At 61.3% G+C, this 12,313-nt stretch overlaps 2 protein-coding genes across 2 annotated transcripts in view; one reads left to right on the forward strand and one right to left on the reverse strand.

The window, feature by feature from the left end:
* Positions 1-408: 408 nt before the first annotated feature.
* On the forward strand, positions 409-6,000 carry SNORC (secondary ossification center associated regulator of chondrocyte maturation; the record flags this gene model as incomplete). Its single annotated transcript, XM_079782095.1, has 3 exons — positions 409-496; positions 5,601-5,783; positions 5,891-6,000. The coding sequence occupies exons 1-3, from the start codon at positions 424-426 to the stop codon at positions 5,998-6,000; spliced, it is 366 nt and encodes a 121-aa protein (XP_079638221.1). The 5' UTR covers positions 409-423.
* A 1,987-nt stretch (positions 6,001-7,987) lies between these two features.
* Positions 7,988-12,313, reverse strand: part of NGEF (neuronal guanine nucleotide exchange factor) — a gene marked incomplete at its 5' end in the record, with an annotated part of 28,948 nt that continues 24,622 nt past the window's right edge. The window contains 4 exons of the mRNA XM_079782082.1: positions 7,988-8,799; positions 10,124-10,228; positions 10,883-10,962; positions 11,943-12,098. Coding sequence (XP_079638208.1) covers positions 8,609-8,799; positions 10,124-10,228; positions 10,883-10,962; positions 11,943-12,098 — 532 coding nt within the window. The 3' untranslated portion in view covers positions 7,988-8,608. The remainder of the gene's footprint in view (positions 8,800-10,123; positions 10,229-10,882; positions 10,963-11,942; positions 12,099-12,313) is intronic.

A 12,313-nucleotide genomic window follows, 5' to 3' on the forward strand; every position in this document is an offset into this window, starting at 1 on the left:
CACTGAAACAGAGTGCCCAAGACGTCTGCATTTTCCAGTTCCCTGGGCGAGTCTTTGCACATGGAGGTGAGAGAGAGAGAGAGAGAGAGAGAGAGAGAGAGAGAGAGAGAGAGAGAGAGAGAGAAAGGGTGCAATTTCCTCTTTCCCCTCTGAGGGTGGGGCTGCTCCAGAATTCAGGAAAGCAGTCTGTTCTGTTAGCTCTGCTCTCTCTCTCTGTGTGTGTGTGTGTGTGTGTGTGTGTGTGTGTGTGTGTGTGTGTGTGTGTTGGCATGCATGGGGGGCGGGCACGGTGTCCCAGGAGGACAGAGTTTGCATTGATGAAAACCCTTCCCAGCCCTTTGATACCTCTTTCCCGCCGCCCTGGAGTTAACCAGCTCAGTCCTCGGTGCATCCCGCTCGCTGGCCACACTCACTCGGCCCAGGATGGCATTCTGTCTGACCCTGCGCATGGCGCTACTGCTCCTCTTCGGGGTCCTAGCCCCTGCGGTGCTCACAGGTAAGGGTGCTCCCTGGCTCTGCTGCCAGAAGCCTCCAGGGCCAAGAATCACCTTGGGCCAGGTTCCCCAGTGCCCAGGGGGCAGACGTCCTGCACAGCAGATGGGGCAGCCTCGGGGGCGATTCAGCGGAGGCTCCTATGAGACAGATGGCCGCAGTTGGGAACTGGCAGCCACAGGACGATGGCCCTGAAGCAGGGCCAGGAACGCTGAGCTGCTTGGGGGACAAGGGGATTACTCCTGTACCTAAAATCTGAAGGCTCCCAGGTCTAGGAGCGAGGAGGGGGCACCAGGCCCAGGGCAAGTGGCTGAGAAGCCAGACCCCCCGGGCCTCTGGACAGAAGACCCGGACCCTGCCGTTTACTTTTCAAACCCTGCGTGCCTCTCCCTGCTGGTTTTCTGAGACGTCTTTCAAGAGCGAAGCCCCAGGTGCTAGTCCTGCCTGTATCAGGAAATAGTTCAGGGGGAGTGCATGGCCGGAGACTCCTCAGAAAACCCTGAGGATGTGGGACTTAGGCTCTGCACGGAGGCCAAAATGTCTGGGTCTGGTGTCCAGAGAGAAGGAGAGTCACGACAGGCTTGGGCGGCAGGCTCTCAGACCTCAGCCCCAGCTGGGCATGGCTGTGGGGCCCCGAGCTGGGCTGGCCCAGGCTGGCTTCAAAGCCTGAAAGGAAAGGCACACCTGGGTTCCGGGGGTCTTTCTCCTGGAAGAAAGTGATCTCTGCTGGCCACGACGTAGCCGGAGAACAGTGTTTCCGAGCCCCGGGTGAGGATCCTGGGGCCGGAGACCCTCTGGGGGAAAGTCCATGGGTCTGTGGGGGAGGCAACTGGAGAGCAGGTGAGTAAGCAGGGCCCTGGGGAGAGCCGCCTGTGGGACGGCCCCATTCTCAGGCACACACGGGGGAGTCCCGGGGGATGGCGAGGAGCCTCAGACGCCCTGGGAAGAAGCTAGCAGCCTGGCTTTGCTTCCAGCCCCTCCTGGCTCTTCCTCGGCCTCGGTCCCTCCTCATCTGTACAGGGTGACAGCCACGGTGCCTCTGCCTCCCTCACGGGATAGCAGGCCTGCCACGGTCAGACACCAGCTTTCAGGATGGGCCAGCACCGGGGGATGCTTAGTTCCTGTCACTGACCGCATACAGACGTCCCCAGCCCCTCCACCGGGTGCAGGGTGGTCTCGGGGCGGAAGCACCCCTTCGCACCTCACTCCCTTTTGGTGGGAGAGGTGCCCAGGAACTGGGGAAGTGACCTGAAGTGCCAAGTGGCGTCTCCCATGGTCTGGATCTTCTTGCAGACTCTCTACCCCACCCCAGTGAAATGCTTCTCCCACTGGTGGGTCCGGGGCCGCCTGGGCCGCTCTTGCCCAGTTTCCTGCACTCCATGTGGCCAGTTCTCCCGGCCCAGGCTGCCGGCCAGAAGCACTGGGTCACACTGTGCGTCCACGGCCTGGGTGGGTGGGCTTCGTCCTCCACCACAGGAATGCTTGAGGGGACAGCCTCATGTGGAGCGTCACCGGGATCTCACGTGGCCTCACCTCCTTCCACACGTCCCACCAGGAGGGACAGGCCAACTCCTCTCGGGGTTCTGGCTGGCTGGCCTCCTTCCTGCCATTCTGGGAGGTGTGTGTGTACCAGGCCTAGCAGCCCACTGCCCGCTGCTCGGTGGGTGGGGGGTCCTGGAAGGAGCGGCCCGCTGCCCTCCCCACTGGTCGCCTGTGGCCACAGCTACAGGGGCAAGGGGAGCAGGCCAGGTTGAGCGGGCGGGAGGCCAGGGCAGGGATGAAAAGGCCCTTCATGGCCGTACAAAGGCCGTCTGTGAGCACGGGCGCCTGGCCTCGGGGCCCTGTGGTCAGAGTGAGCACTAAACAAACTTATTTACTGAAAGGCAGGGCGACTGGGGCGGTGGGGCCGGGGGAGAGCCCACAGTGCCCAGGCCTGTGTCACGAGGCCCCACGCCTCCTGGTTTCCTTGGTCAGAGCACGAAGTGGCAGAACCTTGTTTACTCTGGTCCTAGCAGTTTGGGCCTTCACATCGCTGTGGCTGACTCACAGCTCTCCTTACAGGCCCATGGCTTCCCTCTCTGTGCCTTTGCCATGCTGGTCCCTGCCTGGCACTCCTTCACCCTGCTCAGACGGGGCCGTTGCTGGCACACTCCTGATGACGGCTGGGGGGTGCTGGGTGGGAGTGTGGGTTATTGCCTTTAAACCTTGTTTTCCCCTAATATGACAGCAAACTGAGAAAATACAGAGGCATGTAGATGAGGATAAGAAAGGGAGCTGGCCCTTCCCTGGCAGCTGCACCTCCTTTGCTGGGGGCTGGGGGCTGAGTGCAGGCTGCCCCTGGGGCATCCGCCTGGGTGGGCAGGGAGCTGGCTAGCCCCTGGGGCTCCGCTGCTTTGGCACAGATGAGCCCTGGAGCAGCGTTGGGGGTCTCCTGAGAGTCCGCTGCAGCAGGCAGAGCACACGGGGCAGCCTGGCCTGTGTCCGGCCATGTAGCTCATGCCAGAGGGAGGCATCCCGATGATGAGGAGGCAGCATAGTTACTAACTGTGTGGCTGTGAGAGGCGTGATCCAGCCCCGATTCTCAGGTCGGGAAAGCGAAGCGGATGGTGAAGTCAGTCTGCCCGGTCCCTGGGTGAGAGCATGAAGGAGCAGCATTTGGAAGCCCCTAGGCTTAGCTCCTGGAGCCTCAGGGACTGGCTGGTCTTGGAGAAGAGGCTGGAGGAGGGTACATTCAGCAGGGACGAGGCAGCCTGGGCCCGTGTGTCCAACAGGGAGGAGCCAGGCCTCTGTGGGGAGCAGCAGAGTGAGGCTGGTCACTGGGGAGAGAGAGGGAGAGGTTCTGGGTGCACAGCCCAGCCGCCCTGCTCAGGGGCCCACTCTCCCCAGAGATGGCTCCTAGGCTCTGGCAAAGGGCAGGGGTGGCTAGCTCCAGGGAGTAAGCCCCTGCTCTCCCAAGGGCCTTAGGGCCTGTCACTCCTCCTCCTGAGCTCAGAGTTGATTCCCCTGATGCCACCCAGGTTGGCTGGGCCAGGTACCCAGGAGCCCTGTGGTGGCATCCCTGGCCAGGTGCCCAGCAGTCAGAGGTGAGCTTCGGCCAGCAGTGGTGGGACAGGGCGGTGCCTGCCTGCCGCCCTGTCTTGGGTATGTGGGGAGCTAGTGGGAGCCAGTGGTTTCTCCATTTATCTGGGGAGACAGACATTTTTCAAGCCCTAGACCTCAGGGTCTGCCAAGCAGTGGGCACTCCCAGGCCTTTTCTCCCGTGCCCCCCGGAGCCTGGGGTCAAGCATGCCTGGAGCCTGGAGCCACCTGGGGCCTGGGGCCTTCCCTGGCAGCTTCAAGGCTATAGGCCCCTGACCTTCCAGACAGGGACAAAGGAGGCCTGAGAGGGTCACTGTGTCCCCCTCACAGGGATAACGTCACAGTGGGTGGGGCCAGGGTGGCCCCAGACCCAGTGCTGTAGGTGAGCCTCGGGCCCCGCTTGTCGCCACACCCATGGGTGCTGGGCCTTTTGTCCAGGAGGCCTCCCTGCCAGGAGCATTTTCTGAAAAGGGGCACCAGCTTGGGCAAGCCTTGGGGAGTGGGACAGTTGGTTCCTGCCTGCAATCCAAGCCCCTGAACTGAGCTAGCCCGGGCCTGGGAGAGGCTGCAGGGGCAGGGCTGGGGGGCCTTATATAATTTTACTGGGAAAATATTTTAAGTTTACAGAAAAGTTGCAAGAATAGTCCAATGACCAGTATATTATGCACTTAGATTCACCAGTTTCCAACATTTTGCCATATTTGCTCTTCCTGTCTCTCTCTACCCACCTGCCTTTCTGTCTGGATGCCGAACCATTTGAGAGCTAAGTTGCAGACATGCCCCTTTGCGCCTAAATATGCCCAAGAACAAGGGGATTCTCTCACCTGTCCATATTGGGAAATGAACACACATGCAGTACTCCTATCTAAACCACAGCCTTACTCGGATTTCACCAATGGACCCGAACCGCCTTTTATAGCAGTCCCTCTGCCCCATCCAGAACATACACAGCATTTAGCTGTCACCTGTCCTTGGTCTCTAATCTGGAACAATTCCTCCATCTTCCTTTGCCTTTCATGACCTTGACATGTTTGAAAACCCAGTTGTGTTATCACTGACTCCGAATTTGGGCTCGGTTGATGTTTCCTTACGATTTGCCCCAGGCGGGCACTGCTGGCAGGGAAGGCCCGGAACTATCCTTGCATCTTCCCAGAGCATCCCCGGGTCAGTCAGGATCAGGTATGGCGGGAGCCTGGAGCCTGCCTGCCAACCTGGCCTTGAACTTTCCTGGGTGGCTGGGGCCGCCTGTTCAGGAAGGATGGATGGGCCCAGGAATGGGGTGGTGCTGTGGGGCTCCTCGGGGCCAAGATCCTTGGGGGGGGGGGGGGGGGGGTATTGGCATGAACTGCCTGGGGCCGAGCTAGGGTATAAGGCTGGGGTTATCACACAGACCTCTCAGCCTTGTCTCTTCAGTTCTTTGGGGCCCCTGGGTACCTGAAACCCTTGCTAACCCCCACCCATCTATACTAATAAAAGGGTAATATGCTAATTAGTCTGGGAGACAGGACATCTTCCTTCCGTCTGACTCCCTTCCAGACAAAGCCACGGTGGTGGGGGCCGAGGCAGAGGCAGTTGGGGGCCATGAGGCCGGCAGGGGAGGGCAGTTGGGGGCCATCAGGCCAGCAGGGGAGCAGTTAGGCGGCGATCAAGCCAGTAGGCAGGCAAGAGGTTAGGAGCCAACAGTCCCGGATTGCAAGAGGGATGTCCGACTGCCAGTTTAGACAGACCACCGCCTGTTCTGTCTGCAGACAGTAATGTGCTGGGCTTAGTTCCTTGGGGTAGAGAGGCCCCTTGGGCTTTGAGTCTCAGACACACATGGGCGTATGTGGGTGCTGGACCCCATGTCCTGTGGGCTGCATGGCTTTACCCAGGTGAGGGCCAAGGAGAAGCAGGCTCTCAGTTGCCTCACCTGTGACATGGGAAGGCTAGAGTAGCGCTGAGCCCCAGGACCCCCAGTACAGCGCCACCTCCCCGTGGGGAGACATTCCTGGAGGCAGCCGGGGCCCCAGCGCCTGTCCTTGGCCTTGCAGCCGAGGGCCCGCAGGAGCCCGTGCCCACCCTGTGGAACGAGCCGGCCGACCTGCCCTCGGGAGAGGGCCCCGTGGAGAGCACCAGCCCGGCCCTGGAGCCCGCAGCCACCGGCGCCCCGGCCCCCACCGCCCCGCCCAGCCCCGAGGACAGCACTGCGCGGGAGCACCTGGACCCCGGCAGCGGTACGAGGCAGCCCCAGGCTGCGGAGGGGGGACAGGGAGGGAGGGAAGGAGGGGAAGGCGGGGAGCGAGAGGCCGGCGGGCGGGCTGAACCTCCTTCTGTCCTGCAGGCTCGCTGGGGCCCGGCGCCATCGCGGCCATCGTCATCGCCGCCCTGCTGGCCACCTGCGTGGTGCTGGCGCTCGTGGTCGTCGCGCTGAGAAAGTTTTCCGCCTCCTGAAGCGAATAAAGGGGCCGCGATCCTGCCGGGCGCGCCCGTGTCTTCCGTGTGTCCGAGCGTGAGTGTGTGGCGGGCGGGGGCGGGCGGCAACTTGTGACGCGGGCGCCTGTGTGCACGCGGCCGGGCGCCCGCAGGAGCCGCGCGTGCAAGCGCGGGGTGCGGAGCGGGGTGCGGCCGGCGCTCGGAGCAGAACACCCTCCCTGCCCGCCCCAACAAGTGGGAGGCCGGCCCGGGGAGGGCGGCCATCGCGGGGACTCCTGTCTACCCCAGGGAGCTCCAGGAGCTGGAAGAGCCGAGAAGTGAAGCCCAGGCGCTGTCAGCCTGGCCTGGTCCCCCACCCACAGTCCCAGGCAGCCTAGGGCCTCCAGGCGCCCCACCCCCACCCGCCTCCTTCCCCCTCCTCCCCAGCGTGGCCCTGGCTCTCCGACCTTGCTCAAGCTTCTGTCTTCACGCTCCCCAGGAAGCCTAGCGTTTATCATTTGGAGAGAGGTTGTAAATAGTGGCAGACCCACCCTGGGCGCAGCAGGGAAGCCAGAACTGTGACCTGCCCCTGTTCCCGCCCCCCAGGGGCCTTTGGGAGTGAGGAGAAGACCTGGAGGAGAGATTGCAAACACCCTGGGCCCTGGGCGGTCCCTCGCGTGGGTGCTGGTGGCAGGGAGCTGTTCCTCCTCCTCTTCCCACCGTTTTCTCTTCAAGTATTTGGCCTCTTTGGTTTCCCTGATCTGGCCACACCTGTTCCTGGATACTCCAGATGAGCACACGTGGTCCCCACACACACTCTCCCCAAAACACTTCATGGGTTTCAAGTTTCTGCTTATAAGGACTGTTATGAAACTGACCAGTTTTCATGAAACTGTTTAAATCACATAACCTCCAGTGGCCAAAGCCCTCCTTAGGGCAGGGGATCCAAGTCAGCATGCGGCTTCCCAGCTTCAAAAAGAGAGCCGGACAAGGGCCAGGACCACTGGAAGACTCTGCCACTCTTTATCCCCTCCCCTCTCCCCAGCAGCATGGGGCTCAGGAACCGGCCCCTCTTACCCTTCCCTCAGTCTTGGGGCCTCAGGTGTGGCTCCTGGACCAGGGGTGCAGCACAGAGCATCAGTCCCTCCCCAGTTGAACAAGTGTGTTGCAAGGGTGTGCATCTTTCAGGATTCATGCGATTCTCAAAGGATCTGAGGTCTCAAGAACGCCGAGTCATGCTGTGGCCCGTGGGAAGAAGCCCCAAAGCCCCATTGGATCAAAGCCTCGGGCTTCTAATCAAGGGCCTGTTCTGGTGCAGAGGAAAGTGTGTCCTGGCAGAAAGAGCATGGTCCTAGGCGAGGGGCTGGGCGGAGTCAGGTTCAGGCCAGTCCACACTCCAGGACAGAACCAGGGGTGATGGTGGGGTGACTGTGAGGGCCAGCGGGGCTGGTGGAGGAGCTGCAGCCTCTGGCTAACTGGCTACTACCTCCACAGGGGGGAAGAAGTGCCCAAGGCCACGGACTGGCCGGGTAGGAAGCCCCCGCCCTGTGCCTGGGGGTCAGGTTCCCTGTGGGACTGCCACACACGGACACCTCAGGCCCACTGCAGTCTTGCAAACCCATGTTCTCACTTCCACTGCAGCAGGAGGGCGTCTCCAGCTCCCTCAAACGCCCTCTTCTGTTTCCGGAGTTCTTGAGCAAGTGGAGGCCCTTCCCCTGGCTGCTCCCTTCTCCACTAGAGGCCTCCTCGGCCCCCTCCTTCAGAACATACCTCCTCCACTGACCTTGAAGGGGGCTCCTCTCCCCCTGCCCAAAACCGAACACCTCACTCCTGTGTGCAGCAGGGAAATAAAAGAGAACTTCACCTCCTTTATTTTATACATGATGCTTCTTTTAATGCAGCCAAAACATGGTATTTGCTTTTCTTAGAACCACAACTGATCAGGATGCAGTGACTAGTTCATTCCTTACAATACCTGGGCTCCTTCAGGGGCCAGAAGACACGTTACATCCAGCCCATCAGGGAGCCAGAGGCGGCATGGGCCCTCTGCCAAGCTCCGGTAGGCCTGCCACGAGGCAGGGTCTGGCCTGCACGTGCAGCCAGAGGCTGGAAGAGGCAGACAGAGGCAGTTGGTCTCTCAGTCTTGTAAATTGGAGACCAAGGGCCGCTCATCAAGCTCATCAGGCAAGGGCAGTCCATCTGCATGCCTGGTGGATTCTAACGGCTTCCAGGGTAGAGAAGGACACGTGCAGGGGTTCGTGACAATCACCTTTGCACCTGCCCTGGGCCAGGGACACCCGGGGTCTGGGGCTTCTTCCAGTGCTGGGGGCAGGCCCCTGGAGCATGCCAGTCCCCTTCCACCCCCTCTAAGAGACAAGAGGGAGAGGTGGTGTAATACTGTTTAAAATACATTTCTCATTTACAAATGCATCAGAGGAAAGATGTGGGCACCATTTTTCCAGTTTGCAAGCAGGGGGCCAAGACATGTGAACGTTCACCGCGTGGCAGGGATGAGGGGTCAGGGTGACTCCTGCACAAGGTCACCTTCCCCCAGAGCCCCTCCACGGTCAGTGCGTTTGCCCGCCAGGCCCAGCTCCCACCTGCCTACCCACATCCCCCTGCTGGACTGGGGGCTGGAGGAGGGGTGTCACTGCCGATTTCGGCTGCCCAGCTTCCTGCGGTCCTTATTCTGACTGCGCTGAGGGTCATCCATCTTGTGCACTCGGAAACATTCCTTGAGGTTTTGGGACCGAATCTTGGGATTCAAGATCTCCTCAGTCATGTTGCTGGGGAACCAGCCTCTCTCCTGGTCATGCAGACGCTCACCAAAGATCCACCCTGCACAGGGAGGGGACGGGAGGGTCAGGAGCTCCTGCAGGGGCCTGGCTGAGCCCTCCTGCTGGCACAGGAGTCCAGTGGGCCTCCCCAGAGGAGCCTGCTCCAAGAGCCCCTGCGGAGACCCTCAGATTGGGTTTGTCCCCCATATCCTGGGGTGGCACTGCCCGGACACCCTCCTAGGGAGCACAGTATGTGGGTATCACAGTGATGGAACCAGCTAGCTCTGTGCCCCAGTGTGTCCCAAACGTATCGCCTTTGGAACCCATTCCCAAGCACTCAGTAATCCTAAGCTGTCCCACATGAGGTCGGGGGTCCCCAAGGGTTTTCCCCAAAGCAAGAGGCATCCCAGGGGCTGGTGGGGGTGATGATTGACTGTTGGTTACCGGGCCTGGAATGTCACATCGCCCTCTTGCTGGGCATCCCTCTCTGAGCCTCCCGAGGGTCGGCTGGTCAGCGGAGGGTGGCTGTCATGAACTGGCCAACCCCAGCACAGGGCCCTGGCTCTCTCCCTCCCCCAGAAATCACCTGCAGTACGGGGCTCCTGGCAGGTCCCAGTGCAGGGCCAGGACCTGGGCTCTGAGGGCCTGGCGCTCTCCCTCTGCAGGCCATGGGGGAAGGATGTTGGGCTGTTTTACTCTGGGGGAGGAGTGGAGGGAAACACTGCTCTTTCAATGCCAGGGGAGGCCCTGGAGTTTGGGGCCAGCAGAAACGGCCTCCCCTGGGGGTCACCAGCCCGAGGCCTTCTAGCCAGGACCTCCAAGGGGAGGAGTTGGGGGAGGGGAGATGCTCTGTGCCGTTTTGGGGGTTCTGATGAAGAACAATGGCTGTAGCAATAGGCATCAGTTTTTCAGGGGAGGGGAGGGAGCTCATTTGGTGCTGAGGCCGTCAACAGGGCTGGGTGGGCGGCTTCTTGGCCCACACGGCTCTGAGCCTGGTGGTCGTGGCTCAGCTGGAAGCTTGTGGCTAATACGGAGTTTAGAGTCAGGGTCACAGGTAGGGTGAGGGTGGGGGCCAAGCCCAGGGCCATCGAGGGAAGGCGCAGAACGGGTGCTCAGGCTGGGCCTGGTGTGGGGGGAGGCGGACCTCGCGGGTTGCGGGGAGGAGAGCAGAGACCCCGGGAGAAGCACCTCCTCTGGGCTGAGGAGAAGCTGGGGAAGCCAGGATGGGCGGAGCGGTCTAGGGGAGCAGAGATGTGCCAGGTCCTGGGCTCGCCTACCCATCCGCCAGCTTCCCCACCTGGGGCTGAGCCTCATCCTCAGGCTGGTGCCCGTGGGTGCAGAGTCCCGGGTGCATGAGTGAGCGACACGCCCAGCCCCTGCCTTACCGTCCTCCGTCTTGTCCAGGATATTAAGGATGTCCGCCAGCTCCAGTGTCAGCTCGTCTGGCTGCTGGGCCACGTACGGGTGCACGCACTGGACCTGGGGGCAGTCTGAAGGGAGGGCGGGAGGTGGCACATCCTCCCCACCCATCACCGCCCCGCCCCCACCCAGCAAACCCTGGACACTGCCCTGCAGTTAGTAGGGACGTGCTACATGTCTTGCAACAACTGAAGAGAGGTCATTTGAGGGAGGGGGCTTGGCTCCAAAGAAAATGAGAGGAAAATAGCTGGGACTCGGATAAAACATTACACCCATAAAGGGAGGAACAGGCAGTGAGGGCTCCTATCCGAGGCTTCAGAAGGACTTCTTGAACCTGGACGAGGCCCTGGGAGCAAGTGTGGGATGCTCAGGACACAGCGGACACTGTCAGGGCAGCGGCTAGCAGGCAGCTGGACTGGTGCCCTTTAATATTTCGTATGGTTTTCAGACAACTGGCAACCCCAAAGAACACTGGCGTCTGCCTTCTGGGCCCAGATTCCTCATGGTTTCCCAGTGACACTCCTTCAGCAACCACCCCACTGTTTGCAGGGATCAGCACACTGATATCCCCCACTGGGCGCTAAGCTGGCAGCTGGCACTTGGGACCATTGCCAGTCAAAGTGGGCATCCTGGAGGCCGCGCAGGCCTCTGGGAAGATGGGGCTGATGCCACGGAGGCCTCACCAGTCCTGCCCAGAGGTGTCCTGGTCCCGGGGGGCCACTTACCCAGCAGCCGGGACGTGAAGGAAACAAACTTCGTTCTCCGGTTGGGGGCCAGAGAGGTCATCCAGCGCTTCATCTCACTCCTGGGACAGGGAAGAGGACAAATGCCCCAACCGCAGAGCAATGGCCGCCACAGAGGTGTGGCGTCAAGTGTGCAGCAAGCCCGCTCCTCAGTCCTGAGCTTGGCCCAGGGCTCCAGCAGGACGGGTGCCCAGCAATCAGCCAGAGGCTGGGGAGCCCGACAGAATCTCCCCGTGCACTTTACAAAGTCAGCTGGTGAAGGTGAGCCCTGTGCAAACCCCAAAGTTAACTCATGAAAGTGCGCTCGGCAGGGGTCAGCTGCCCAGAAGCCAGGACCTGTCAGCAGTGTCAGCTGCGGGGGGGGGGGGGGGGGGGGGAACTGGAACAAAGAAGATGAAGGGATTCTCCCAAAGGGGGGTGGGGGAGGGGGAGGTGGGCAAGGGGGTGGGGTGGGGACAGAAAGAGACTGCTTGGGGTGGTGGGAGCATGATGCAGTGTGCAGATGATGTTTTGTTGAATTGTACACTTGAGACCTGAATGGTTTTGCAAACCAATGTCATCCCGATAAATTTTATAAAAAGTGTCAGCTGGGGAAGGCCAATGTCATGCGGTGGGGACTGGACCTAGATGGACTGGATGGTACCTGTGACTCTGGGGGTGAGAGGGTGTCTCCCCACATTGATCTTGGCTGTGCCTCTCAGAGCCCTGGGCTAAGGGCAGGTAGCCTGGCTGTTCAGAGAGGTGAGGAGATGAGCCTCAGGCCACAAAGCCATGGTCAGCCTAGCCCAAGGGTTCTATAACATCTCATTGGAAAAGAGGGCCCGCCCCCCATCTGAGTCCCTGAAGGAACACACATGTGTACACACACACACACACACACACACACGCAGCAATGTGCTACACCTGACTAGCCCCGGACAGAAACGCTCACCACAGGCCTGGGAATGGGAGGAACAGGAACTGGGCGGGCCGTGTGCTGAGCCCCAGAGCCGTGCTCCACCTGGGATGGTGACACGAGGGGGCGGTGGCCCAGGGCACTCACTGAGAGGACGCCTTCAGCATGTAGGTGGCCTCCCGGTCGTCTGCGTTCTCGAGCAGCCGCAGAATGAACACGTTGGCCAGCGTCTGGCCCTGGTCCTCCAGCTCCTCCACGCGGAGCAGGCCTCGAGGGGCCGAGTCAAACACCTGGTACTTGTCTCTGGGGACCAAGGGTGGCAGGCGGGCATGTAGGTCCCGAGGAAGCCTAGGGGTCCCAGGGGACACCTCACCCTGGCCCCCAGGAGGACCAGCCCCACCACGGCCACTCCTCACCCCCATCTCCAGGAGGCCCCGCCTGAACTCCTGTCCGCTACCCTCCGCCTGCCTCCCACCCCCCCGCCCCCCCGCCGCCCCAAACCGCCCCTCCCATGGTGT

The sequence above is a fragment of the Cnephaeus nilssonii genome, assembly GCF_951640355.1.
Source record: "Cnephaeus nilssonii genome assembly, chromosome: 10".
Taxonomy (NCBI): domain Eukaryota; kingdom Metazoa; phylum Chordata; class Mammalia; order Chiroptera; family Vespertilionidae; genus Cnephaeus; species Cnephaeus nilssonii.